The sequence below is a fragment of the Bombus fervidus genome, chromosome 3, assembly GCF_041682495.2.
Source record: "Bombus fervidus isolate BK054 chromosome 3, iyBomFerv1, whole genome shotgun sequence".
NCBI classification, from domain to species: domain Eukaryota; kingdom Metazoa; phylum Arthropoda; class Insecta; order Hymenoptera; family Apidae; genus Bombus; species Bombus fervidus.
The window spans coordinates 18,279,606-18,307,296 of NC_091519.1; the positions used below are offsets into that span (position 1 = coordinate 18,279,606).

Sequence of the window (27,691 nt, forward strand, 5' to 3'; positions counted from 1 at the left end):
TTGCAAACGATAGTTTGATTATGGCGATTTACTCGCGGAAAGAAAGAAAGGATAAAACGGACACACCTTCTTCCTTTCGTTTTCGTCTAACGATCCAGTTAATTTTAATTGTAATCTACGATCGCTTCCGGCTCGTCGTTAAGTTTCGCGAACTAAGAAGAAAGTGCTAATTCGAGAATTCAATTAAATTCTATACCAGCCGCCGTGTAAGATAATGCTGGAAATAATGAAATTCGCTAAATCTCCGAGTTACGAGCGGTTGGTCGCGCGGACAGGCAATCAAAATGTTTCTTGCTACATTGCTCGCCTCGATAACATCTATAACCTTATGAATACTAACGAACTTATTACCAGCGAAAGGATAGGATATTCCGTTTAATAGAAAGATGAGAGAGAAGTAAGAGAGGCTGAGCGTTAAATTTAGTATAATATATTTTCCATATAATAATTCTCGCTATACAGACATTATTTTACAAAGCATGATTTATACTATGTACTTCTTGCTGCATTACTTAACGTTAAGTCACACGATACCGTGAGACTCTCCGATCGCGTCTCGTCGGATTTACAACAAACGTAGTCATTCCTTTAAAGTGTTCCTTTACTTCGTACAACACCTGTTCTCGCCATCGTACAGCCTAATTTTATGCATTCGTAATACTGGTATTTCATCGCTGAACACGCAACAACCGTGTCTGCACCGTCGAACTTGATCATTTCCCCCTATTCAACCACCCGTCTGAAACATCTTTCCGCCACGTATCGCGTAACTCTGAACACTCTACGAGGACGATCAAACGATTCTAAACGATACAACACCTTCCGACGGTCCAAACACGTTCCGCGCGTTCTTCTACGTATACTGAAATCTGAAAAATACTTCGGAATACCTTGTTATCACGGTTGGCTTCGACTTACGCCTTACAAGTATCTGCGATTTCGACGCATCCAACCGGCCTACTATTCGACTTACATACGACTTCATCCTCGAACCTAACTATTTACAACAGTTGTCCGTGAAATTATATCGACGATGCGTCGCAGCGAATCGCGCGGATCGAGTTCTAATCGTATTTACAACGGGAATTAATTCCCTACGCCGCGAGCTCGTCGCCTGGTACAATCGAGGAGCCGCGCCGATATCAATCGGCCAATTTTCTGTTGGCGTTTCTCGAACGAACCAACGATGAGCAAAAATGTCGCGTGGCGAGAAACTCTATTTGATTGTTCGAACAGCCTAGCGGTCCCTCGACGCTCTGTATATACCGAAATTCTTCGGCGTCTTCTTCTTCTTTTCCGACCGTTCTTTTTTCTTATTTCTTTCTTTTTTTTCTTTTTTTTTTTTTTTTTGTTCAGCGACCGCGTGTAATTTCGTGTCATTTCGGATTTCTTCCCCCGCAGGCAGGTCCCCCTAATGTCATATTAATTGTAGATTCGCGTTCGTGCGCGATTGGCTCGTTTCCTGGCGCGACTCCAGTCGTTCTCGATGGTAGGTCTAGCCGGCTCTCTAACCTATTCTTTATCCTTCCCCTTTCCCAGACAGGTGAACAGTTTTTATTTACACCGCGAAAAGTAGCCGCCTCGCGTCGTTCAACGACGTTTCTACCAATTAACAACCGTTTCCTTTTGGCGTTTACGTCCACACGCGCATTCGTACATGCACGCACACACACACACACACACACACACACACACACACACATATACACTCATGGATATACAGACAGACACACACGATCGACGAACCGTGTGAGCGTTACGATAAATCTGTCGAGACGTCGTCGATTAGTCGATTCGCTCTCTTCCGATCTACCGGTATAACGATTATTACATCGAGTATGAATACTGTGTTTCAGCGTACCGTTGGTTCGCTAAATGTTCCAATCGCGAAACTTTGGTTAACCACATAACGCTTCCTCTGCGCATTCTCATTATCTAGGAAATCCCGGACGTCCCGTGCCATGTCACTTCCTGTGTTCCACCTCACGAAATCCATTGCCAGTTCCATTGGACACTGAACCGGCGAGAAAATTTTTTATACGCGCGTTCTTGCTTACGTAACGTAGTAAGAATTCGAGCAACTGCCGTAAACCAACGTGTGTCGGTCTATTTACTCGGTCGCTTCTCTCCGCGTTGCTTCTCGATAGACGTTCGTTCGATTTCGCGTTCAGCTGGTCTGACGCGAAAGATTGGAACGTGTTGCCGATAAAGCTGGTATCCGCGTTAAATATCGCAAGTTCGTGGAAGTTGAATCTGTCCGTCGAACGCGCCAACCTTTCCAGAGGATTAATCGTCCTCCTCTTGGAAAGAGCCTGATCGATCCTCCTCGATCTCGACGTAGCTGCTTCCTAATGGTTCTCTTAGGTCGTCGAACCTTCCTTCGGCATCTATACCCTAGATATCGTGTATACTTTCATCGTCGCTGTCCGCTCTTATACTCTGAGGACTGTCTTCTCTTTTCGGCGAACGACTGCTGCTCCTATCCCTCTGTCTGGTCGCTCTCAAGTGTTCTCTCTCCCTTCCCTCCATCATGTCGGGACTATCTCTGTAGTAGCTGCCCAAACTCGACAGACCCGAATTCGCCGTCAATGATCCAATGGTATTGCTAGGCCCTGCCTGAAGCATCGTAGGTGGATAGAGTCTATCGTCTTTGCATATAGGAGATCTTTCCCTCAACGCGGGACTCTTGCTCCTGTCCCTCTGTCTCGATGCTCTGTTCATGTTCTCCCTTTCTCGTCCGTCCACCGCTTCCGGACTGTCTCTGTAATAGTTGCTGAGGTTCGAGAGGCTGGAACTCGCCGTGAGAGTTCCAAGGTTGTTACTCGAACCGGCTTGCACCATCGTTGGCGCGTACAGTCTTTCCTCTTTCATCAACGGCGATCTGTCGCTGAGCACGGGACTTTTGCTTCTGTCCCTCTGCCTGGACGATCTCTCCATGTTCTCTCTGTCTCTTCCATCCGGCATCTCTGGACTGTCTCTGTAATAGTTGCTAAGATTCGACAGGCTGGAGCTCGCTGTCAGAGATCCAAGGGGATTGCTAGGCCCTGCCAGGATCATCGTCGGAGGATACAGTCTGTAGGGAAGGGGTTTCTGCAGGGTAACCGCCGCTGACGCTTGCTGGTAGAAGAGACCGTTGGTTGGTAACGCGTGTGCGCTAGGATACGGCCAGTATCGTCCTGCCGCAGGATGCGCGGGAACCGCCGCCGCTCCGCTTCCGTACAGCTGCTGGAAAGCCGCCACCGCGAAATTGTTCTCCGCCATTATTTCGAAGCCCACGATCGTCTGCCTCTTCCACTTCGTTCTGCAAAGAGAATACAGGGAGGAACTTAATTTCGATCGTACGATTCCTCGCCGCTCTATACGACGTTTATATTTTATCGGCGTGTCTCTTTCCAATTTATTCGCGAATGGTCAGGAATTTGGTCGTTGATCGTTCGTAGCTACCCCTTGAAAAGTTACGCCTCAACGATATTCAAAGGCATTTACAGGGGAAAAGTTCTTCGTGGTTTTTTTACGATTTCTTCGAATTCACCCCTAACTGTTCCCCGGTTGATTCGATCGCCTCCCAATCTCTGTCCGCGTATGTAAATCTCGATCTGGGACAATTACGCTAAAACGGGATGGCGTGCCGCCGAGTGGTTACGTTGGCCACACTGTTGGCGAGCTTATTATACTAACAAATAGCCCGTGGAGTTTCACCGCCTAATCATCGCGTATCATGCCACGCGCTCAACTTCCTACGCCGTAGTTGCGAACGTTAAAGCGCCTTTGGACGTGCTTGGAGATGTGTCGGTGTGTCTTTTCCACGGGTTACCAGCCGATGGACAACGCGCACGACCCGATAAAGGCAAAGTGCACGGAGCGGGTTAGAGAGTGAACTATCGCGTGGAGTAAAAAAGAAACAATGAACGATCCTGCGATACGTGTGTACGCAATCGTGAGTCGCGGGACCAGCACGATGACTCGAGGAAAATTGCGATCATTTGTAAAATAAAAGGGTAGCATTCGTTCGATCCCGGTTAAAGATAGGGAAATGTTTCCGACTATGAACTTGGAAGAAGAAAAAAAAAAAAAAAAAAAAAGTAAAAGGAAGAAAAGGAAAGGAGGGGCGCGATTTCGTGCTATACGCTTTTCACCAGCGTTATTATGGAAATGCGGGATAAACGAAAAGGGCGAAACGCGTCCGTGAGGCTTGCGACGATGATAGCAGTGCACCGATTGAACCAATTACGCAACTCGTTGCATCGCGCGTAATTATCAAAGAGCGGAGTGGAAAATTATAGTCTCGCGTCTGAACCGACACGTGGTGATTTAGCTCTCTCGCTCGAGTTGCAGCGTATTACTCGTTTGTTATTACTGTAAACATAATGTTACGTCTCATTGTCTGGTGGACTATACACGAGCGGTGGCGTACACGATGGTAAAATGTCCCCGAGACGTAGCAGCGCGTCGTAAGCGAAAACGAAGATCAACGTTGTTAATCGATAGCGTTGGAAAAATTAGCGGAGCACGAGCAAAGTACGGACGAGTATCTATGCGTATAATTCGGTGCACGCGAACGGTTGATAAAACAATTTTTCATCGACGGAAAAATAATTTCACCGTGCATGCTGGTTATAATAATTAACGGCAGTTATACGCGTAATCGATTCCCGTTTAAATATGAATTCATGCTCCAGTAATCGACGAACGATCGACCCGTTCGAGGTAATTACCGCGAGATAATTAGAAAACTTGGCAGCTTCGAATCGCGAAATCGGGAATAGAATTTCGGGCAATCTCGACCGGCTCGACGAGCGCCGTCAAACGTCACGATTATCTACGACGATAAATCAGCTCGGCGGTCCGCTACCCTCTCAATTAAAAGCCGACGATCCGCTAGCTGCGGAATTCGGGACGATAATTAACGAGCCCCCCAACGGTCGACGGGGACATTCGTTACGTTTTTCCATAAAAACCGGCGGCACGGGATAAAAATTAAAAAAATGAAAAAAAAAAAAAATAGCAGAGGAAAAACGTTGTGCCTTCGAAACGAGGCCGCGAATTTCACGGGAGGCCAGGCGAGAGGGGGCGAGCAGGGGGACGAAGTTCGTTGTCAGGGTAATTAATAATCAGGAGATCCGTGGCTGGCAAGGGACAAAGCGGCTCTAACGGATATGCAGCTCGCACGGAAAATTCGACAATTAATATATTTCGTGGGGTGCATGCCTCCCTTTTCGCCGCCCCTCCCGTCCACGACTTGTCTCTCTTACTCTGCACGCGTTGTGTGCATCGCTCGAAAATGTGGGCCACTCTCTCTCTCGATATGCCCCCTAGCTTTCGGCCTTTTGTGACGCTCGACGATAGGGGAGGTAGCAGTAAAATCGTTCATGAATTTTAAACAGGGCCCTGCCCGAATCGAGCCACGATCATTTCTCATTTTTCCGCTGGCATGCCGGCGAAAAGGAGACCGGCCGATGCACGAGAGAACGAAACGGCAGAGAGGAAGAGAGAAACAGAGAAGGCCGCCGTGTAACCGAGAGGAGGGTGAGTTACGGGGTGAAGAACGGAGACGACAAGTTGCAATGAAAACCACTCGTGCGATTATATGATGAGTAATGTTTTTTAATACCGCCGCTAGGGGTGGCCGGTCATTTTCGAGTGCAGCCACTCTAAAACACCCTTAATTGCTGTGCCTGCTCTTTGTAGCGGCGGTTGAATAACCGCGAGAGCGAGCGAGACAGAGTAAGGGTCGGAAGTAGCTACGGAAAGAGCAAGAGTCATTGATTTATCGTTCTCGAAAGGTTCCCGCGAGCTGCCTTCGTCTTGCCTCGAATAAAACGAAGGGTAAACTGGGGAGAGAGGTCCGAGGGAAGTGTTAAGAAAAGTGTAACGATCGTTTCCATCGGGCTTAATGATCGTCGACTTTTCGGAGACGAAGGAAACCCCAACCACCAGGATTCCTTCCGTGACTCTGGCAAACGTTTCTCCGATCGTTGCATCTTTCGCGACTCTTCTAGAGATTCAGTCGGGAAATTTCTTGCTATTTTTTCTTCGATAACGCGTGACTTGTAACAATACGACGATAAAGAATTACGCGAGCGACGGACGTTTAAAAGGCGTGTGTGGGGGAGGGGTGGAGGGGGAAGGATAAAGCCAAGGGAGAGAGTTAATGCATTTATAATGGTGTTTGGGACTGGTCGGTGGTTTTGTGGTTACGAGTCCTCGCGACACTAATGCAACCAAGCTGTCGGCTCGGTTTGCGATAATAATGGCGACAGACAGAGAACGGAGGCAAAGAATAGGGCGACATATTTTCAAATTATTATTTGCTCGACTGACTATGGAACACATGTTCCACCGGATAGACGGCTGTAATATACGTATCAATTTTCATTCGCGATACAAAGGGATAAAAGGAGAAGAACTCGAATTAGCATTTGCCATTACGGAACGCGTTTACGTTCTGCAACGCTCGATCTCCAGTATTATCGAGTCCTGTTCACCCTTTACAAGCGTACGAAGTTTAGAAAAAGAGAGAGAGAGAGAGAGAGAGAGAGAGAGAGAAAATGACCGCCTAAAGGGTAACTTGTAACGAGCCGAGAAAATAACGATAGAATTGTACGAGACACGCTTTCTCAGGCAAGATTGCCGTGCTATTTAGTATTTTTAGATGGAAAACTTAGCTGGAACGTTAGAGGCACCATATAGGCGGACAAACGCGCATGCAAATATATCGTTACACCGCACACTCCCCTCGGTTATCGGGTAGCGGCCGGTTAGCCTCGTTTTTCTAGCTATTTCGCGAAATTCCTCGGCCACCGCCCATTCCGTACTTGAAATCGTGTCGGTGCTCGGTGGTTTCGTGACACGAATTTTTCTTCAATCACGCCGACCGTGGATGGCTGGTTACCTCGGCAAAAGATCGCCTCGAAACCAGTGCATTTGACTAGCCGAGAAATCAAGACGATCCGTTATAAAGCGGTTTGCTAGAGGCGTGGGAAGCTCGTGTGTTCTTCCGGCTGGTGTCGAGAAGCCTCAAGAAACAACGAAGCCGGATTCTCACGATTGCGATGTATCACGACGCGTTAGCGATGTCGCCATGCTGTTACGGCGCCGTGGCTTCGAGAAAAGAGGAGAGAAAAGAGAAAAAGAAACGAGAGAAAAAACTGCTGTTTCTTCGTTGCATTTCTCCTCGTGTTTCTTTCAGCCGGTCCCGCGGTTAAATTTGCACCTAATTTACCGTTTCAATGGAAATGTTTTGCGCGCGTCTCTAATTAACAGATCGCCTCGGGTGAGCCTGTTCGTGTTTAGCAGCGCCTCGATCCGACGCTTTAGGTAATTGCTATATTTACGAGAACTTTCTCTTCGTTGGTCGTGTCCTTTTCCGTGTACCCTTGTTTGCGGCACGCTGAATAATTGGTTCGTTAATTCGAAACACGAACGGTGTAACGGTACGATCGGAACGAGACGCCGGCTACAAGGTAAAAATATTAAACGATGAAACGTAGTATTTACGGTATATATGTATATATAGATGGAACGGAATATTCATATACGCGCGATACGTAGACGTTCGAACGATATTCGTTATCGTTTCGTTCAATAACAATAACTAGAGGACAAAGGAAAAACAAATTTCGATTCGTTTCGAGTCCTTGGTCGAGTCGTTTAGTCGTGACTTAACCAGCGGGGCACTAACATCGTCGCGTTATTAGTTTTGTACGTCGTAAAATTCTATACCGTTCTGTTTCGTTTCGTTTTAACGACCATTATATACTATACTTCGTTAGCGTAATGTTCTCAAGTACGTGACTCACTGTTTTAGTTTTACATCTAAATTTAGCGTCGAACGTTCAATGTTTCGCTGGAAGATGGAAGATTGTCGATAATGGCCTCCTTGTCCGACCAAAAGGTAAGAGAATAAACACGTAATTAGCCTTAAAGCGTAGAATCGAACTCTTGGATAGACGTAAACGCGTAGCGTGTTGGAGGGCAATTTTTAATTTCCTCTTGACTTATCGGTATCTTATTATCGCACCGGCATCTCTATTGCGCGGCCCGTTATACGCGTATCACTCTTGCTTCTTATCCAATGTGTGTATGAGGTATTACTTCTAGATAGCCATGTAGTAAAATATTATAGCGTGTTCATGGTTGATGGTGTTTAGCGTTGATGGCATATAACGAGCGCAAAACCGTGTGAAGGACTCTTGCCTCCCTCTCGAAACGATCCTGCTCGCTCGTGACGTTTTCACTTGCTCGTATTTTCATTTAACGCGCGATAGTTTCGTCTCTCTTAACGCAACGGAATTCTTTTCCACTTACGATTCTTCTTCGTCGTTCTTCGCTCTTCGAAGCATGCTCTTCGAACGGTACGGCATACAACGGCTGAGAAAAGCGACGATGATAAACCGTTTATAAATTTCATTACCACCGTAATGAGCCACGACCGCCGTAATTACATCGATAATAACTCGAAAACTTACGTTTGCAGATTCCCTTGGATCTCCGTTAACGTCATATTTCCCGTAACACGCGTAACGCGTTCGCCAGAGATTTCTGTCGATGCACACGAATACTTTAACGAGCAACTATTTTGAGCGAGAAGGATTTGAACTTTTCTATTTTTTGAAAAAAAAAAAAAAAAAAAAAAAAACTTGAAACTTTAGTCGTATCGGTGTAACTTTCATTGTCCGAGACGACGTTCTGCGCTTACTGTCTATCGTAGAGGCAAAGTCTCAAAGTCTCAAAGTGACGGATTCGGCAGCACGGCAGATTCGTGTGCGTGCGAGGGAATACTACCCTCGGGACGTGACTCGTAATTCTAGAGTATTACGCGGTAGCTCGGTGCTGCTTTCCAGCTCGGCTTACAGTTTTTCGAAATCGTTACCCGTGCACCCTCCTTTACCTGCGCGTCATCGTGCAACTTCTCCTCGACGATCGAACCTACACGTTCATGGAATATTTCCTACCTCTGGTGTTCTCAATTCCACGTAACAAGAACGTCAAAGCGTTCCATGTCCATCGATTTGGAAACGATTAGATTACAACTAATCCGGATAGACGTAACGTTGCGTCGATGCGAATAGAATTTTCCGCTAAGAAGGGTAAACGTGATCGAGGAGGGTTAAGGCCGCGATTCGAACTAATTAAAGTAGCAGGGCTTCCGTAGTGGCTTTGTAGCGATAAATCCAGCCACGAGCGCATAAATCCGCCGCGGATACATAAATCTACGTGTCCGAATACATAAATCTCGATGCGCGTCGCGAATTACATAAACGAGCGAGCGAGCGAGCGGGTCTTGTGGCGTTTCATTAGAATGCAGTTTCTGAACGCGGAGGTAAGTGTGCCGAGGGGACGCTAAAGACCGAAAGCGCGCCAACGATCGGCCGTACGGCGTGTGTGCGCGCCACTTATGGATCCACCGATGCACCGACCCGTGTACGGCTGTGTACGTAATTAGCCGATAAGTAGGGACTGTGCGCGGTGAGTAACGTAACGAGTCCTAATGACTTCTAAATAACCAACTTGGCCGTTGCGTATGGCCGGCATGCAGCGAAGAAAAAGTGGCGAGCGTATCGCTTATCGGGACTCGACGAGGCAATTTAACCGAAGCTGCCGGGCCACGATCGATTTCGCGGAAAATACGTCCACCGCGAGAAAATCACCGCAACTCGACGACGGTTTTAGACGGCGATCCTGCTACCGCTTAGATTCAAGAACGGGGTAAATACCGGTCGAGTCGAACATTCATTACCGGCAACGACCTGTTCCGTTTTGCCTCGCTTCTTTTTCTTCTTCTTGTTCCTTCTCGATCTCGTTACCAACGATCTGCCAATTGCTGCACAGTCGCCGACACTCGCGTTACGTTCGAAACGGATAATTAATCGTCGATCACCGCTCGTTTTCCAGTAGAAATTAACTGAAAACGCGCGTAGGTACGCGTATACGGAGAGACGGCCGAAGGTAGTAATCGCGTTAAAAAATCGTTTGCCACCTTTCGAAGGTGATAGTTTAGCCGAGAAAAAGGGATCCGAAATGCGTCTAGGTGGCGCCCGAGGTGTGGTCGGCGCCTCCGCGAAAAGGCGCCGAGTCACTGCGGCCGCGTACACCGAGCAACAAAAGTTTAAGCGGGCACTTAAGAAGCCGGCTGACAGAAGCGTCACTAATTTTCCCGGCTTTTTGCGCCCTCTTACCAACCTTTCGTTCTTTCATCCATACCGGCGATAATCATGGCACGCGTATCATCATCGTCCTTCTTCTCCTCCGTTAATTAATCCTTTTCGATCATTCTTCGATATATTTCTGTGTCATACACGTACGCATATAACGTATATAATTAAACGAAAGTTACACTTAAGAATCTCGAACGTCGTAGATCGTTGCGTCTTCGCGTGGCTTCTCTCGCCAAGTGGCAACGATTCTTAACAAATTGTCAGGTTGCGGGATAGACGCGTAATACGCGGCCAGTTTGCTCACAAGATGGGAAACGATTTCAGGCTGGCCGCAATTAGATCCGAGAGACTGAATGGTCACCGAAATACAGGTCGATGCAATAGCTGACAGCGTTCACGTCTGTGATTACGGCGTTCGGTCGCCTCGTAATTGACAGTCTAATGGCACGGTTTAGAGTCTAAGATTTGCCCCTCTTGTCCAGCGTTCTTTGCTTTTTGTTCGCCGCTATACGCGAACCATCACGAGCCTCGGAGATTCTCATTAACGATTCGCTTTCTTTGAGCTCGATGGGCCGCTTGTCCAAACTAAACGGCCACAGAAGTCGCGTAGTCACGAGTTGTGGGTGTTTCGAAGCTAATCACCCTCGGAGGGCACCGGGAACTAACGACGGGGTGGAAATTGGCGTGAAGCCATTTCCAGGACAGAAAGTCATTGGAAAGAAATTTTGTTCGTGATAAACGAAACGTGTATTCCGACGAGGCGATGATTCAGGCAAGTTTCAACCCTTAAACGCTCGGCCAACTGATTTCTTCGTCGCGTGACACCCTGGGCTCGAGCTTTCGCGTTCTCGCAGCTTTTTGAATATTCCTTTGTGCATTAAACCACGGACGCTTTGAAATTCACATTTTCTATAAATTTGGAGGTCTTTGAACGCGCTGCAACAACCGGAGGACAAAAAGAGCGGATCCTCGAAGCACGTTCGTTTCAATGGCTTCGTTTTAAAATGCAAACAGCGTCGAGTTTAATTGAATTCGCTTTGATTAGAAATTCTTCTTCCACCGTTGAGAACGCCGTTAGACTCTGGAAGGATTATTTACTGGTCCAAAGAAGTTTCAGCCAAACAGTTTGTCGCACGGAAATTATTTTCCATCCCGTTTGCAGCCGGTTGAAAGGCGATCACAGCGTGGACAGATCGCCGCGAAAGACAATACGAAGCCTACGAATTTAATTTTCCTCGCTCGATCTTAAATACCGGATTCTCGTGACTAACGAGCGTGGTGATCGAGGAAAGATAGAACCGCGAAGTATCGACAGGACGAAATTGCAGGCGCCACTGAATGACTCGGTAGAAACGCTGTTCGAATACAAAGGATGCCGCCGAGGATTCGAAAATCGAGCCTTCGATTACACGTATCGGCCTACTATACCCTCGTTCTTCCGATTCTTCTTCCTCCGTTTAATATTAGATCCTCGAGTAATGAAATTTTTTTTAATTTCTGAACTCTTAAATTTCCAAACGTTCCAATCTTCCAACTAATATCTTGAATCTTTTTAAGATTCGAAAATTTCTAAATCTCGGAGCGTCTGAAATTTCCAAATTTTCATTTGAAACTTAAATTCTTCGATGTCTCAAAGTTGAATTACCGAAACGGTATTTTGGTCGATTCGTGAGATCCGATAGCAACGACTGAGGTGGTGAATTTCATTTTTGTCAAGTGGCCGAAATGTATCACTCTTTCGCGGTAAAAAGCCACGGTTCCCAAGAGTCGCTGTTTTTTAAAGGATCGTTCACGCTGCTACGATTATCGACGTTCGCGAAGCTCGCCAGAAGAGCTACGTGACTTTCGAAATATTGGAGCAGAAACGTCCGTACGGCCGGTGATCCTTGCGTTTAACCACGTAAACAGCGCCTTTGTTGGCCGCCGCGATTTCCATTTACGGATTCGATACGGGTTGTCACGAAAGGCCTCGCCGCTATGCTACTCATTCCGAGATGCCTTGATGAGGAGCATCCTCCGATTGACATGCACAGAGTAACGAAAGTGTCGAACCACCCCTCGATCGATCGCCTTCTTCGCCCGCTTCTTACCTTGCTCCTTTAAACGTTTTATAAAGTAAATTCTCCATTGTCTGTCCGGTTTCTTCGTTCATCGCGTATCGAACACGGTCGTGATTCGCGCGTTTCTTTCTTACATGCCAATAGGATCCTGGTAGTTTATTAAAACGTCGGAACCACAACATCCTCCTCTATCGGCTTACCTTCTCTTTATAACTCGCCGAAGCTCGCTCTCGTCCGAGGTTATCCAAGTACGCTACTCGAAACGGTTAGCGTATCGTTCTTCGCGTCACGTCGATTTTTCTACCTAATCCTTCGTGTCACTGTACGTTTCTTCGACGATCTTCTTAAACTCAACGATGCTTACTATCCTGAATTTGTATTTATAGAATTGCGTATTTTGCGAATTTATTACAAAGTGCGTATTACCGCGCGAATGATACGAAACCTTGAAACGTTCAAAGTAGAGTATTCGTTGTGATATCTAGCGAAAGAAATAAATCACTATCTAGGTTCTGCTGCTTTATGAATTTGCATAAATATCCACGATCCAGTAGTCGCGATATTATAGCTAGGCATAACGCGTCAATCGATCAAGATTTCTTCGCTCGAAGCGATAAAAACCATTCACAGCAATGATTCTCTAATTGTTTCGCGCGGTATATTATTACGCGAGGCAGTTTATTATTAACCAATTTAGACTCGGCCGAGTCTTGTTTCGTATCGCACGGTTCTCAAGGAAGAAGAATGCTATTTTCCATTATATCCTCGTGCAGCGTTATCACGTCACAGGGGGTTGTTTACCGCTTCCGAAGATTATCCACCGCCATTGTCATCCTAGACAGCTGTAATCTGTCAAACGAACGATACATTTTTGCGAGGTGGTAATCCTACCTTCTGTTCTGGTACCACGTCTTAACTTGGGTGTCGGTCAACTGTAACTTTGCCGCCAGTTCCATCCTGTCTTGCACGCTCAGATACTTTTGTCGCTCGAAACTCTTCTCCAGAGTTTGAAGCTGATGATCCGTGAAAGCCGTGCGCGCCTTTCGCTGTTTCTTGCTCTGCGCCGAGCTGAGCGTGCTGGACGAGGAACTCTTTGGATCGTCCTCCTTGCCACCTGAAACCCCGACAATGTTCGATTAAGTCTCGCTGCGAATCAAGCGGTTCGTTACCTAATTGATTAGCCACGTTAAAAACTAGATGCTTTCTATTTATCGAGTGAAAGGTCTATATCCTTTCTTGCTAGTCGAACGACATTATCTTCTGTATTCTCGTTTTCTTGCACTCTGAGCGAGTCAGCCTTCTGCCAGTTAGGATAAGGATGGAGCAAGCAAATGACAACTTCGCTGTTTCTGTATGTTTAATGCTGTTTATTACTAGTTTTTTTTTTTTTTTTTAATTAATACATAGAAATACATGCTTTCCATATCAACGGTTAAAATTGTATTTCAGTTGAAATATTCGCTTACGGTTATATAATGGAAAAATCAGCGAACAAAATCAATATTGCAATATTTCGTATAAGTGATACACGCTCGATCGACATTTTCGGATATCAATTTTTATGTTTGCCCTGATATGTAGAATCGATCACACGTAGTTATTATACACCAGCATGTATATTAATCTAACAGGAGGATTCTTTTATTATTTTCTAAATTGACGATTATTCCGTTTGAACGATTAAAAATTCAGTTTCTTATAATCTAACTTTCACAACGCATTAACTTTCACGATACAGAGTCTACGAAATGTTTCGTTATCCTCAGTTACTTCCAAATGCTATAGGAACTTGTAGGAACGCCTACCATCCATTATAAAATCCTAATTACACGTAATCAGAGATGAACTCGTATCTGGGAAGAGAGTAAACGCGGAGATTCCATGAGTCGGGCCGTGGAAGTTTGTCAGGTCGGAGTTCGAAGAGGCTTTATTGCAACCCGTAGGGGAAGTAATCGATGCCGTGGTGCGCTCCGTATATACGTAGCTGGCGTTTTTGCTGGTCCCTGCATGGCGATCACGGCCGCCTCTCTCTCTATCGGCAGAGATCCTTTTGTTCTCCGTTCGAGTCCGCGCAGCCGTGAGCCGATTGGCTGGTATCGCGGATTGGACCACGCAGCCGCGTCGAGACGCCGCAAATTATCCCCCCGGTTCGCTGGCACCCACGGAGAGGGTGGGATTCCCCGAGGAAACCGATTACACTCGATACACGTCGGCAAGTTGCGCTTCTCCACGCACACACGCTCGTTTCCCGGATCAAATCCGACGCGAACCACGCAACACCCCCTCCTCTCGATTCGTCTCTCCCTCGGATCTCGTTAACGCTGCTCCTTTATTTTTCTCATCGTCCGGGAGACGCAATTTGCCTGTCTCGATCGTAGGAAAACGCGTATCAAGCGATATTAACTCGATCGAGATAAATGCGAGTCTACGACGAATGCGAAGTTCGACGAGCTGCGGAAAAATTGTTTCGCTCGTTCGGAGAACGCCTACGTCTTCCAGGAGACGTTTCGAGCGATGAAAGGCGATCGTTGTCCGTCGTTCGTGTGGACGCTTTGACTGGTTGATACGAACATGCAGCTCGATAGACGGGATTACGGTCGGGAAGAGCGTACGTTCCGGTGCAGAACCGAAGGATCGGTTGGCGAAGTTCGGGGGAATCCCGTCAGGGGACCGATCAGCCGGCTGCAACCCCACGGGAGATGTTCTGCGGGCTTCTAAAAGTATCTAAAGGACTGTTGTCGCGAGCTCATCGATTGGAACGGTCGTGGGTGGTGCGGAAGAAACAGCACCGAAGGGCTGCAGTAGGGGAAAGGATGTGGAGAAACGAAAAGAAGAAAGAGAGACTCGTCGGGTGGGGAGGACTAGGAAGAGAGAAGTGCAGGCGCGAAAGGGACAGAGAAAGAGAGGGAGGGAAAAGTGGGATGGTAGAGAGCCAGTGGATTGAGTTAACTCGAACGAAAGCGTGGCTCTTAGCCTCCGTTTGATCGGCCAGATTCGCTCGAACGGATCCAGGACTGGTCCGCCATGTTGGGAAACATGGCCGACGATCCCCGAGGAAAAGCTCGTGCAGGAATTTCATCGTAGACTGCAGCTCGAGGTCGCGTCGCGAGCTTCGAGAGAAAGGGAAAAAGAGGGAAGACGATAAAACGGAGGTTGGAAAACTAAATTTACTATGTGATACACTTAGAGCCCGGGTCTCAACCAACGCAGTTCTCTTTTTTACACACTTCCGAGATGTTGGGCTGGAACTTCTTCAGCCCCTCTGCTATCCCCTCGTGTACACAGTTTGAAGTAACTCGAGAACTATCGCGAAACACACGGTCGTTCCTTTTCGTCTCCTTCGTCACCATCGTATTCTGCTCCTTTCTCTGCTTCTCCTTTCCGCGTAAAAGCGCTTCAGCTACTACGTTTCTTCCACCGCTTACTCCCACAGCACGTACTCGCAAGCTTTGTCCGTGTGTTCGCTCGTCTTTACGAGCCTGTTCTCCGCTTTGTAAGTATGTTTCACTTTGCCTCGACCGGTAATAGGAGCCGATGCTCTCGAAGGGGATTCGCAAAAACGTTTTCTGCGATGTACGATCGCGATCGAAACGACGACGGCTTCTCGAAATGAAAACGATCAACGTCAAACCGGACGTTGAAAGATATCTTTACTGCTTATCCTTTTACCTTCCTCTTTCTCCTATTCTGATCAACCATCGGTTTAATTCGATGAAAAATGAAGAGACTCTTTCCTACCATGGAAGCACGAGTGTACCGCGACTCCGTAGCCGTTCCAAAGTACTCATTTTTCTTCCTTTCCCCGGTGACAGTATTCTTTTGACTTTTCCACCACCTCTTTCTGTTACAACATGCTCCGAGTTTCATCCACTTTTTCCTCGAGAACCGGCCACCGTCTTCCTCGCGACTTTTCAACAAACAACATACATCTCGCGCTGTCCACCTAGCACACGTTTTCCATAAACTTTATTGTTTTCGTCGTACGAGTTTGAAATCTAAGCGTCGAAACTCTCGAGATTGTTTAGCGACATGTTCGCCACGAAAACTTGTTATCGTTCTCACTGTTTAAGTCAATCTCTCACTGCGTAAATTTCCTTCGAAATTAATGGAAACTCCCTGTTACTCGGCGGTCTGTCCCTCTTTTTCGTAAAGACAAGAGGAAGATTACGCGACCGTCGTAAAGTCGCGTTACTTTAATTAAGTTTGTACAGGTAATTGTCGCAACGGGCATAAAAAAACATACCGGTGTACCGGATACACGGTGTGTATGCGCCAATGAAAATTGTCGTGTTTCGTGTGCGAAAAACAGAGAGGGAAATCGAGGCCCTCGCGTGCTACACCAGCACGCCGACGCGGTACAATGTATAGAACATAAAAGTGAGATTAACAGGATGTTTATCGAGCAATTATTCGCTGCCGTAATTAGTGCCAGCACGGTCGCGTCCGCGTCGCTGACCAGGTATCGTCTTCGTTTAAGTCCATGCGAAGTACTGTTTGCCCGGTTTACAACGAAACGCGACACCTGCAGGATGTACAGACGATTACGGCGGAACGGACGTACTCGGGCGGCCGATTACGTCGCCCTGAGAGGCCAACCACGCGTATTTTTCACCGATCCATCGCGATCGATTAAATCCATCTACCGTGACACTTTGTATGTTACGTTCAGCAATTCCACATCTCCGACCTTGGTCTTGGAATTGCTGATTATTTGTCGGATAGATTAGTCTAGATCGATATAGATTATAGGCTCGAATTCGTGTCGATCGTTCAACGACTTTGGTATTGGGATTCCATAACGATCTATTCAATAGATTGTCGTATAATAAATTAAAAATTGTAAAATTGTATTCCGCTTTGATGTTACAAAAAAGAAAAAAAAATTTATTTCAAAGATAGATCGAAGACAAAAGCGACAAATAGCAAATAGCCGTGTAACTATCAACTATTGAGACAACGATACGGCAAAGTACAAATTAAGACAAGTACTAGACGCATCATCGCGTAGCGATTAAAATCTGTGAACCACGTTATGCCTCGATGTTGCTAAAATAAAAGGGTGAAAGAGACGAGTTAAGCGTTCTCATCGAAGGCGACGATCGCAGCCTCTGCCGCGTGGCGGTTTTTTTATCGCGCACTGTTACGTGCGGTTTACATCTACATTCCGCGAATGTTAACGGCATTGCGCCAGCTTTGCGGGTAAAAACGCACACCTGCGGACTAGTTAGCCGCGCGGCTCAGCCCGCGACAAAATAAAGCAATAAGCAAATGAAATCGTAGCTACCGGCGCACAATGGAGGACTTTCCACCCTTCCGTGCCGCCCCCCATACGTCCGTCCTCTTTTCTCCGCTTCGTTTCTCGTCTTTCTTTTCAGCTATCTCCGCCAGTCATAAAGCAACGCGGAGCAACGGTTTGCGAAACTTTTATTATCGCTGCTTTTACGATCTGTCCAGGTTAACTCGAAGCTATACCAGAGAGTTCTGCCAGCACGTTGAATTTTCACGTTACGATCTCGTCGTTTATTCTTCGTACACGTATAATCGTTCGTACATGCACAAACCGTTTAGTTAGCCGAACGATATTCGGTTAAAGTTCAGTCATTGGCAATTAACAGACGATGGGAAGGATATTTGATAAAAATGGAGCGGACAGATTCTGGGAATTTAGCGTAGGAATTTAGCTTTGTCGATTCCAGTCACACATCCCCTTTCTTAGTTTGCCGTGTACGCACCCTCTCTCGTATCGTGTACTAGGGTGGTGGTCCACGACGGGGGTAGAATTTGACCCCTCTTGTGTATTGTGTTACCGTGTCACCACCTTTGGGGGTAGAGAACACCGGAGATAATGTTATAGGGTTAACGTTTTATTGCCTGCCCACTCTATTTGCAGTCCCCCCCCGCGGCGGGGGTAAACTAGCAGGGCGAGAATTTGAAAAACAAATTACGCCGATGCTGTCGAATTAGTTTCCTAACGTACATCGTCGAATTCTTAATTGCCATGGTCGGTGGTCGACATGGTGGAAAATAAATCTAGGAACGCTTCTCGTCTTCTTTTATCGTTTGACGAGCAATTTCGTCCACGCGAAGCCTCGCGCTCGTTTTTAAAGGGATCTCAGCGGCGGAATAAGGACGGCGAGGTGTCGAGTGTCGGCTCGCAGAACGATCTGTCGCAGCGTGGAAACATTATAGGGAAAAATGCAATCGGGAGTTACTGTCAGATCGAATTATGCGAGCCTAAGGTTTCGCGGGGTCCATAACGAACGCGTTTCTCGAATTTCATCGGTGCATTCCGCGTGACCGGTGAATAGGAATACGACTACTGCACCATGCGATCGTTCCGAGGTAATTAGCTAGGACACCGGAGAAGTTTTACGCAGTTTCGTCGACCGCACATATTTTCTCTTATTCGTTACGGACCGGCGATATTATCGTTTCGAACGTCGATGTAACGTCGACGATTCGATCGACGAGGTTTTCGAACGTTGTGCTCGGAAGAGGCTAGGGGGAAAGTAATTCCATCACCGGAGAAACATCGTTTCCGATACACGAGGCCGTGGACGATGAAAAGACTGGAACAAGATGGAGGGTGAAACGAGGACACCGGGTCCGCAGATTTGCGAGCGGAACAAAGTACGGAGCAACTAACAGCTTACCTTAATTGCGAGTGACCGACGGGAAAGTACAGTAAAGTTGCGACTCGTTTCAACTTCAAATCGGATTTACTTGTATCGAACGTTCTGCGCGCGTTGAGCGAAAACCGGTAGGAGCTTGATCTTCCTAAAATTTGGATCGTTCCTTTGGTCGTAACAGGGAGTCGAGCTAGAAGAGTCGAAGCGTCGACGTCGAACAAACAAAAGGGGAGCATCGGGGACGCGGTTGCGACGGTCCCCAGAAGGTGTTAGCGTGTAAAAATTCGTAAGGCAAAGTACAGGTGGAATAATGGAAAGTTGGTCGCTGAAATGGCAGCACGTAGACACTCGTTGCTCGTTCCTGCCACGCCGAAACTCGGTCCTTGTGATATCAAGGCCGGCCTCCTGGTCACGCAAAAGTCGTGTTAGCGACTCGCCAAGTGGCCTCCTAGCAGTCGTCAACGTTGCTCTAGGGGGTTCGTGTACACGTGTCCACTTTCCTACCTTCCTGTACGTAGTCGGTGGTACACATTGGCGACAGTGGTTGTGTGGGTGTGTTACGTTCGTGACTATACTCGCGTGTTAATTGCGACTGCATTGGGCGTAATACGTGGAAGGAAATTTCGGCAAACCGAGATACCGGTGCCAATTAACCTCGGTGACGTCGACGAATGGGGCGTTTTTTTTTTCTTTTCTTTTCTTTCTTTTTTTCTTGCGGCGCCGAGCTCCACTCGGATCGAGAATGGCTGTTCCTCGTTATTGAGTTAATAATAAGCCCGTCGGAGAATGGAGGAACCGAAAATTACCGGAAGAGGTAGTTAGAAATTTCTGTAAGGTGTCGAGGAAAGGAAGGCACACCGTTTAGCGATTCGCCCGATAGTAAATAAACTCTACGGTTGAAAAATGATCATAGCGTTATAGAGTTTTCACGATACACAGAAATACCGCGAGATATGTAATCAGGCTGAACTATCGGTACGGTTAATTCGCAACACGTGGAAAGCGTCCAGTGTTTACAAAGTGGCCGATCCTAGATTAAGCGAGCATGATTAATTATTCGAGCGCTTGCGAAGTCAGCCGTTTGAAACAATACACCCTGACCCGATTAAGTTGGCGAGATGTTCGTGTACAATGACGTTCCTCGAAGTCGTTATGATTCTACGATGCGACGACAGTTTAACCTTACCCCTCTCGCGATCAACGTTCCCGCTCGCGTCCTTCAAAGTTCAAGCACCATGACGGCGGTGCCTTTGCACCCTCGTGTTCGCAACGTTTCTTTCCACCGATCTCGATTCGTTCGATTTATACTTTTTATGGATGATTTACTTAGCAGATTGCATCGTCTGGACGATCGCTTTACTTCCAGTCGTATAATTTCCAGTGCAGCAAACAATGTAGAAGTTGGCTGTTTAAAGGTAGCGAAAAGCGAGGTCAACGCTGTCAACGTTGGAACGAGCTAGTTAAGAGGATTTGCGATCGCGAATCTCATTAAGAGAACGTTGAAAACCAACCGCGCGAATCCCAACGACGGCAATGTAGCTCACTGACGTTTCAGTGCTAAGGAATGTTTAGGAAATCTGACAATTCGTCGTCCGCGTGTGCTGCCATACTTGGAAAAGCATGGAATCCACGACGATGTTTCTTACGCATCGACTAACTAGATCCAACGATCTAGTTTCCAAGGTGGAATTTCCCACTGATATTTACGCGAATTTATATTTCTTTGCCTAGAACTAACCGATAAAATAGCGGCATCGAGTCGGACGTTCTTTCCATCCGTTAAAATACCACTTTACGCTTTTATTAATTTCCCATCAATGCACAAACACAACGTACTTCGATGCAGGAAATCTCACTGGTAAGAAATCGTTGCGTGGAACAAAAAGCGTGTCTGGCACATGCAGGAAATTCTACTCGCAGACTGAAACTTTTTCTAATCTCCAAATCTATACTATATATTCCATTTTCTCGCAATTAATTCTTCTCGATTCGAATCGTTGAGAATCGACTTTGAAAGGCTCCTTCGGTTACCCTTTTCCCTTTTGATTCTTTCAGAAATCTCAAGCCCGTTCCTACGATGTTCACGGCGATATCCTTTGACGTTTCTATAAAGACGCGCGTACCAGGCCTCGATTATTCGGAGCACGGATTAATCCTGAGCAGATAGTCTCGTCAGAAAGGTGACAGCCGGTTCTCGTTTGTCAGGCTGTTCTCGTATGGGGCGCAAAAAAAAAAAGAAAAAAGAAAGAGAAAGAAATAGCAAAGAGGAACGAAGAAGTCGAAGTCGCCTTTCGTCTCGGCGACTACGATGCCTCTCATGGAATTCCTAATCCGCGCCGAGATCTAAACGGTTGCCAATCATTTCCGGTTCTCGGATTAGTCGCGCGCGAAAAGTCGGTTCCCTTTTAAGGGCGTGAAACTGGCTGGCCCCCGGATCCTTCCGGCCCGACGCCAGAAACCAACAACAATGAGTCCCAGAAACGAATGTTGGCTTTGTAAGCCGATTACAAACGATTTGTACACGCGCTCGAGAAACTCTCTATTTCGCGAAGCATTTCACGCGTTTGCCCGCTCTCCGAAGATGCCATCGAACGCGCTGCTGTACTCGATATCTTGCGAGCAGATCGCGGATGCTTATGCATTTATGGGAAATTAAAAATGTAAAGATATACGGAACGCTCTTAACGTGCAAAAATATTTAAATATCTAAAGTGGAACAACGATCGTTACGATGTCTATCGAGCGGAACTATACTATAATTATAGGTTCCATTTCTTTTCAGTTGCTTTTATAAAAATATAAAATTGCATAAACGCGAGAGAAGTCGAGTTACGACGTATGATTTACCATCGAATCTATCTCTATTTTCATAGTAAAATTACGCGTAATAGGTGGCAGGGACGAAAGTGGAAACGCGAACATAGAGAATACGAGTTTGATTTTTGATTTCACAGCGTCTTATCGTATAGGTTCTATCGGAAAGAATAATAGAGGCGCAGAAGCGTATAAAAATCTACGATTGATCGTGGAAAATTGTGGAGCCCGACGCGGTGCGAGCGTGTCCGACGGCAATTACATCGGCGTTACTCTTCTTAATTGGCTTTCATTAATTCTTTATTGGAATGAACGAGCAAGATGGACAACGGCGCATGTACCGACAATTACTGCCGCGAGATTAGATATGCACACAAAACAGCTGTACGAGATAACACATCGACAACGACGCTTTTTTTTCAGTATTAAAGAGGAATTCTACTTTGATATCGTCGCGAACGTATCTCGATACTCGTTCTTTCTCGTTGAACCAGATGTTGAGGATGGTTGGTCGTGTGGTAGTTTAACGACGAGATTGCTCCATGTTAAAACCGTCAAATATATTTTTAGATAATTATAAATACAGAGTCAACCGTAGATCGCTCGCTACGGGTCGTTAAAGGAATGTACGCTAAGACTCGCTCGCTACTAACTGATACGCCAAAGACTGTTGCGTTGATCGCTACTAAAATCGCTCGAGACTGAGACTGAAAAACTGGTCACCTTACGATCGTGTTCGTTCATTGATACTGTTTTACACATTGTGCAAACAATCGACATTGTTTTGCCCGGAGTTGGTTTGTTATTACACGATGTATATCCTAACGATGTTGATACTCCGAGGCAAAATAACAACGTGACTCGTATTGTCCTCTAGCTCGTGTGCAGCTACACAGGCAACGAAAAAGTAAAACAAAAGTAAAAACAAACATCCTATTAAGGAATATACGGGTTAAGCGAAATAATTACGAATCGACGTTTTGTAGGACGATCGGCGCGCCTGTTAAACGATCGGGGTGGAAAAAGTCGATCAAGCGAGAAAAGATATGGGAAGAAAGGATGTTGGCGTCGAAAGCGCTGATAGATCAAGAGGATGGATCGTGTATAATCACCGGTTCGATCATCCGGAAAGCATGTTCACCGGCAATTACAACGGCGTTACTCCTTCTAATTGGCCTTCATTAATTCTTTAGTCGACGCCGGGGCGACGATTAGCCGCGTGTGAGGTTAACCGCGACTGATAACGGCCCTCGAGCATACGTTATTCGGTCGAAAGAAAAACGTCGACCACGATATATCGGCCAACTATCGCGACACACGCTTTCCCAGGAATATTTCAACTTTGCGAATCGCGATCTACGATCGCTCGGTACGTTAGAGTAGACGAGACATCGGAGGTTGCTCCGCTGTTCTTTTATCGCGAATCGCACGGTTCGGCGCGGGTACGCAGGTCCGGTAACGACGACGACCATCGACGAGCGTTACTCTCGAGATCTCCGAGATCGACGATTCGGTCGCGTTGAGGATCGCTGACGAAGGAATGGCGGAACGGCGGATAAATTCGTAGGTGTCCCGATTTCTTGCAATTTCTCGTAGTACGTAACACGGTTAGACGGCGAGAGATCGATGTCGAGGGAAGAAACGAGGGATCCGTGATTTTACCTAGCGAGAGTAATTGTTTAGAGGAGGATAAAAGGCTGTTTCCGTTTTTGCGAGAAACTGTCTATTCGGTTCTCACAGTCAGAAGCAGTATTAGTGCTCGGAACCGTGTCTCTAATCACGTAGCCGTAGTCATGCGCGTAATTGTTCTTAATGTACTTTTTGTGCAAAATAAGCCGATTACGATGTAAGCGTATGAACTTAGCCTCGAAGGAAAGTACCGTGGAACTGCGATCGACGGCAAACGTAAAACGGGAATGTACAACGCGGAGAGAAGGGTAAAAAGCTGGTTGTAAATTGACGGAAATCGTCTCGAGATGATTGGTATTAGCCGTGCTCTCCCAATGCCTCTGTCAATGCGGCTCCGAAGCTAGCTGGAAACTGACAAATGCCTGTAATTAGCGTTTTTCTTCTCTTTTTCTCTAATAATCGTAACTAGAGAAATATCACCGTGTACCCGACGTTTAATCGCCAACGCGGTTCGAAACATTCTCCCTGGGAGGAAGTGGCGTTCGATGTTTGTATAAACAAAGGAGAACACGATCTCGCGATTACGGCTGTAATTTCGAGTTACGGGTCGATGAATCGGTGGAAATAAAAAAACAGATACGTCATAATATCTATAAAGGAGAAAGAGCGTAGAATAATGGACGGAAGTGTCGAAATGGTAAGCTTCGAACGGGTAACGATCATTCGGGATTCCATTAACTCGAAAAAACCGCGATGGCCTCTAATTAGTGGACGAGGGCCGAAAACGAAAAATCATTGGATCGTTAAAAACCGCGGCCGTTCTATGAAATTTCGAAAGGCAAATCGATCACGGCAGTAGGTACGTATTACGCAGTGGCCGATGCCTCGGCATCCTTAAGGGTCAATAGCCGTGAAGCATCGGTCAATTAAAGGATAGGACCGAGGTAAACTCGCGATAGGTCCGTAACAGGTCAGAAATGATGAATGAAGGAAACGTTAGACACCGACTGGCCGTTCCCTCTCTTTTTTCTTCTCTTAAGAATTGATTGTAATTTAACCGTGGAGATTTATCTCGTGGAAAATGGTTCCTTTAACACGGAACGTACACGTCTATACGCGGCGTTTCCCTTTCCGGTAAGAAGATTTTCTTGCGCGTCCCCTCTCTCGCGGTCGTCTCGCGGAGAAGACGTTTACCTAGCCACTTGCCTCTCCGAACGGATCGGCAGAGTGCGAACGAGAACGGTAAATTCACTTGGCACTAGGAGGCCCCGAGGGTGTTAAACGGTGGAAGGCGGCGGCTCACGAATACAAGAATTAAAGGAAACAAACGAGGGTAACGTAATTAAAGCGTTGGAGCGCCCAAGTCCGATTCCAGACCATTAAAATCCCTAAACGATCGTCGGGACAGAGGCGGATCGAAGACGGAGAAGGGGGAGGCGACCGTAGAAGGAGGATGTTCTATCTCCCGGGAAATATCTTTCGATTCTCGAAGCACGAGCTCCGAGTTGCGTTTCGTGCGTTCGCACAACCACCGACGGCCGACACGATCTCTCACCGAGTGGAACATCCGGTCGGGACAGTCCGCCCCATAAATGTCCTTGACACCTTCGTGAAAGTCCACGCGAGCGGTCAGGTGAACAAACCGAGTGGCGAAATTAATTTCGCGCCTCCTTCGCTTCTCTGTGTCTCCCTCTTTTATTTTCTCCCCGCATCTCGCCCCCCTCTCCCTTCCCGTCCCTCCCTCTCTCTTTTCCGTTCCTCGTCTCCTTCTACCATCGGTCGGCCAATTAGCCAACGTGGACGAACAACGATTAGAGGCTCGTGTCTTGTATACCTTAGGCGGCGAATCTCTCGAATTTCGCTGGACACGATTCCAAAGCTATTCCGCGTAACGATTTAATCGAAGTTGGTTCGCGGAAATATTTACGCGCGACGACGAAATCGAGATAAGGACATAATTGACCGCTTACCATTAGAAGTAACGGAAGCACCGTCGTGATGACTCGCGTCGCTATCCTCGTCGAGGTTGCTATTGTTCAAGGACGTCCTCGACTGGTGCCTGACACTGAGGTCCCTCGGTGTGGAGGGCGGACTCCCGGGCGGTTCTTGAGTCTGCAGACCCGCCTGGTGCATCTTGCTGGACGCGCCACCGAGGATATCGGTGATCATGAATCGCGATCTCTGCGGCATCGTGGTCGATGCGTCGCCGCGTTCCACCAGACCGTTGTTGTTGCTGTGATTGTTGTTCCTGGCGTCGAGCCCATTCGACAGACGTTCCACGCTCACTCCGTTCCTCTCGACGATGTTCTCCAGCCTGTGCGCCTCGAGGCCGGACATCCTGCTCAGATTCAGACCGTTATTGGCCACGGCGACGCCGCTGCGAGCCGCCACGTGGTGATTCTGATGATGATGGACCGTCATCACGGTACACGTAGGTGGTTCCTTCGGGCTACGGGCACCTGCAGGTGCCTCTGTCGCCACCCCAGGACTCGCCCGGTACCTGGGAGACAGAATCTTGCCGACGGTGACGGCGTCGCCTCGGGTTAGGAACTTCGTTTCACCGAATCCCCGCGGGCACCTACACTTCACTGTATCCGATTTATCCCTCGGTACGCCGTTCTCTCTTCTTCCAGTGTCTCTCTGCGTTCTTTACCAACATTCCTCCCATTGATCGCAGCGTTATCGTTCGAATTTACGGTTACGTTACACGATCTTTCCTTCCGTTTCTTCGCGAATTCTTCTCGAACGCGATACTCGGCGTACACGGTGCAGTCGAACTTTCGTCGATGTGGAAGATTCGGACGGAGAGTCGACTAATCTCGTGGTCGATTTCAGAGCGAGAATAGAGAGTAAATGGCGCGTGAGATGGTTACGATGCACCTTGCGCTTCCTCCCGTTCACTCGGTCGCTCCACCTCCGTCTCCACCTTCTTCGTCGTCCTCTTGTTCTCCGCAATTAAGGGGCCGCTCCGCTGGTCTCCTTGGTTAATTGCTAATTGGCCACTTAACATAATTGCCGCGCGTAACAGCCAGTTCGCCGGCCATTTCCGCTCTCCTTTTTCTTCTTTTCTTCGGCCGTTTAATTATTAATTATTTTTTATATAAAAGATCCGACTTTATCTCTCTCTCTCTCTCTCTCTCTTCCTTTCCCTCGTTCTCTCTGTCTGTCGCTATTTTTCGTGATAGTGCGTGTCCCAAACGACCCGTAAACGTACACAAGGTGCACCGTCAAGAACTCGCTGTCGCGTCAACCAATCGCCGCCGCGTTAATCGCGCTCGTTATACCTGTTCTGCTAAGGAGAACGTTTAATAGAGCTGGCTCGTGTTGCCGACGCGATTCCTTCCAACCATCGATAAGACACTCGATCGTTCGACCGACTAGAATCACTAGGATCGCACTGCGATTAACGGACAGTCACCGAACCGGTTTACTACCTCTCTCTGTTCCTCGTCTCACGTTCACCGAACTTCAACGTCTCTTTTATCCCATCAACTGCGTCACATCGATCAACCGGCTATCGCTTGAAACTCGATGGTTCACAATATCGGACTGTCTGCCTTCTCGCCGATGGAACACCAACGATCCCCGTAACCGTTAGCGGACGTCATCCTCGAGCCCGGTCTTGTGGATTCGCGCGACTCACGCTTGGCCAGGTTCTCTCGATCTCTGATCGTCGATCTCGTGGCACCACGTACGAAGGAAACACGCGTAGAATCGAACTCGCGGGTGACTTCGACGCGATCGATCTCGGTGGGATCGCGCTCGAATCGCAGCGATCGTCGAAGGAGAGAATGCGTTGCGTCTGGTGATGAGGCGTCGGGAGCGTTGGCTGGGGCGAGGCGTGCGTGTGCATCGGGTTGCCTCGACTGATCTGCTCGCACTGAGCAGACCAGGCGCCTCCGTACGTTCCTGGGCGGCCATATCGGCGTCCTGGCACGCCCTGAGCATTCCCCTCTGCTGCTTCTGCTCGTCCAATCCTCGAAAGCGGCGCTAACTAGCCAGCCAATCGGCAACACGACAACCTCGGCGCCTCCGCTACGTGGCGCGGCTACGCCCAACTAATTTGAAATGTGTTTCAGCGGTAATTCGATATAAAATTGTAGTTAATATCTTTCATTATAGCGCGGGGAGGGAGGGTCAGGTTGCGCTCGGAGCGCGGCAAAGTGGAGGGGTTTCGGTACCGAGGAGGGCCAACCGACCGAGAGAAGGGTAAAGGGAGAAGGGGTAGAAGAGGCTAGAGGAGAGATTGATACGAACGCTCCCACTTCGACCGCTTTCCGCCGCTCTCGTTCTCTCCTTGCCCGTTCGAGATCGCTTCCCGGAGCGGTCGAGCGGGAGGAGAGGTCCAACGCGTCCACCTGGAAGGGGTTGAAGAGCCATCGAGGCCGAAGGGTGGTCCTAC

At 47.6% G+C, this 27,691-nt stretch overlaps 2 protein-coding genes across 3 annotated transcripts in view; one reads left to right on the top strand and one right to left on the bottom strand.

The window, feature by feature from the left end:
• LOC139998402 (phosrestin-2) overlaps positions 1-27,691 on the top strand; it is a 174,983-nt gene that overhangs the window by 28,186 nt on the left and 119,106 nt on the right. The window contains exon 1 of one of the 2 annotated variants that reach the window (XM_072022893.1): positions 7,641-7,894. The exons of the other annotated variant lie outside the window; for it this stretch is intronic. Within the exon in view, the coding sequence (XP_071878994.1) occupies positions 7,871-7,894 (24 nt within the window). The 5' untranslated portion in view covers positions 7,641-7,870. Of the gene's footprint in view, positions 1-7,640; positions 7,895-27,691 lie in introns of those variants that run through there. 2 annotated transcript variants of the gene reach the window in all.
• LOC139998404 (uncharacterized) lies at positions 415-27,172 on the bottom strand. Its single transcript, XM_072022897.1, has 3 exons — positions 25,260-27,172; positions 13,109-13,331; positions 415-3,301 (listed from the first exon to the last, which is right to left on the bottom strand). Exons 1-3 carry the CDS (start codon positions 25,708-25,710, stop codon positions 2,395-2,397), a joined length of 1,581 nt encoding a protein of 526 aa, XP_071878998.1. The 5' UTR covers positions 25,711-27,172; the 3' UTR covers positions 415-2,394.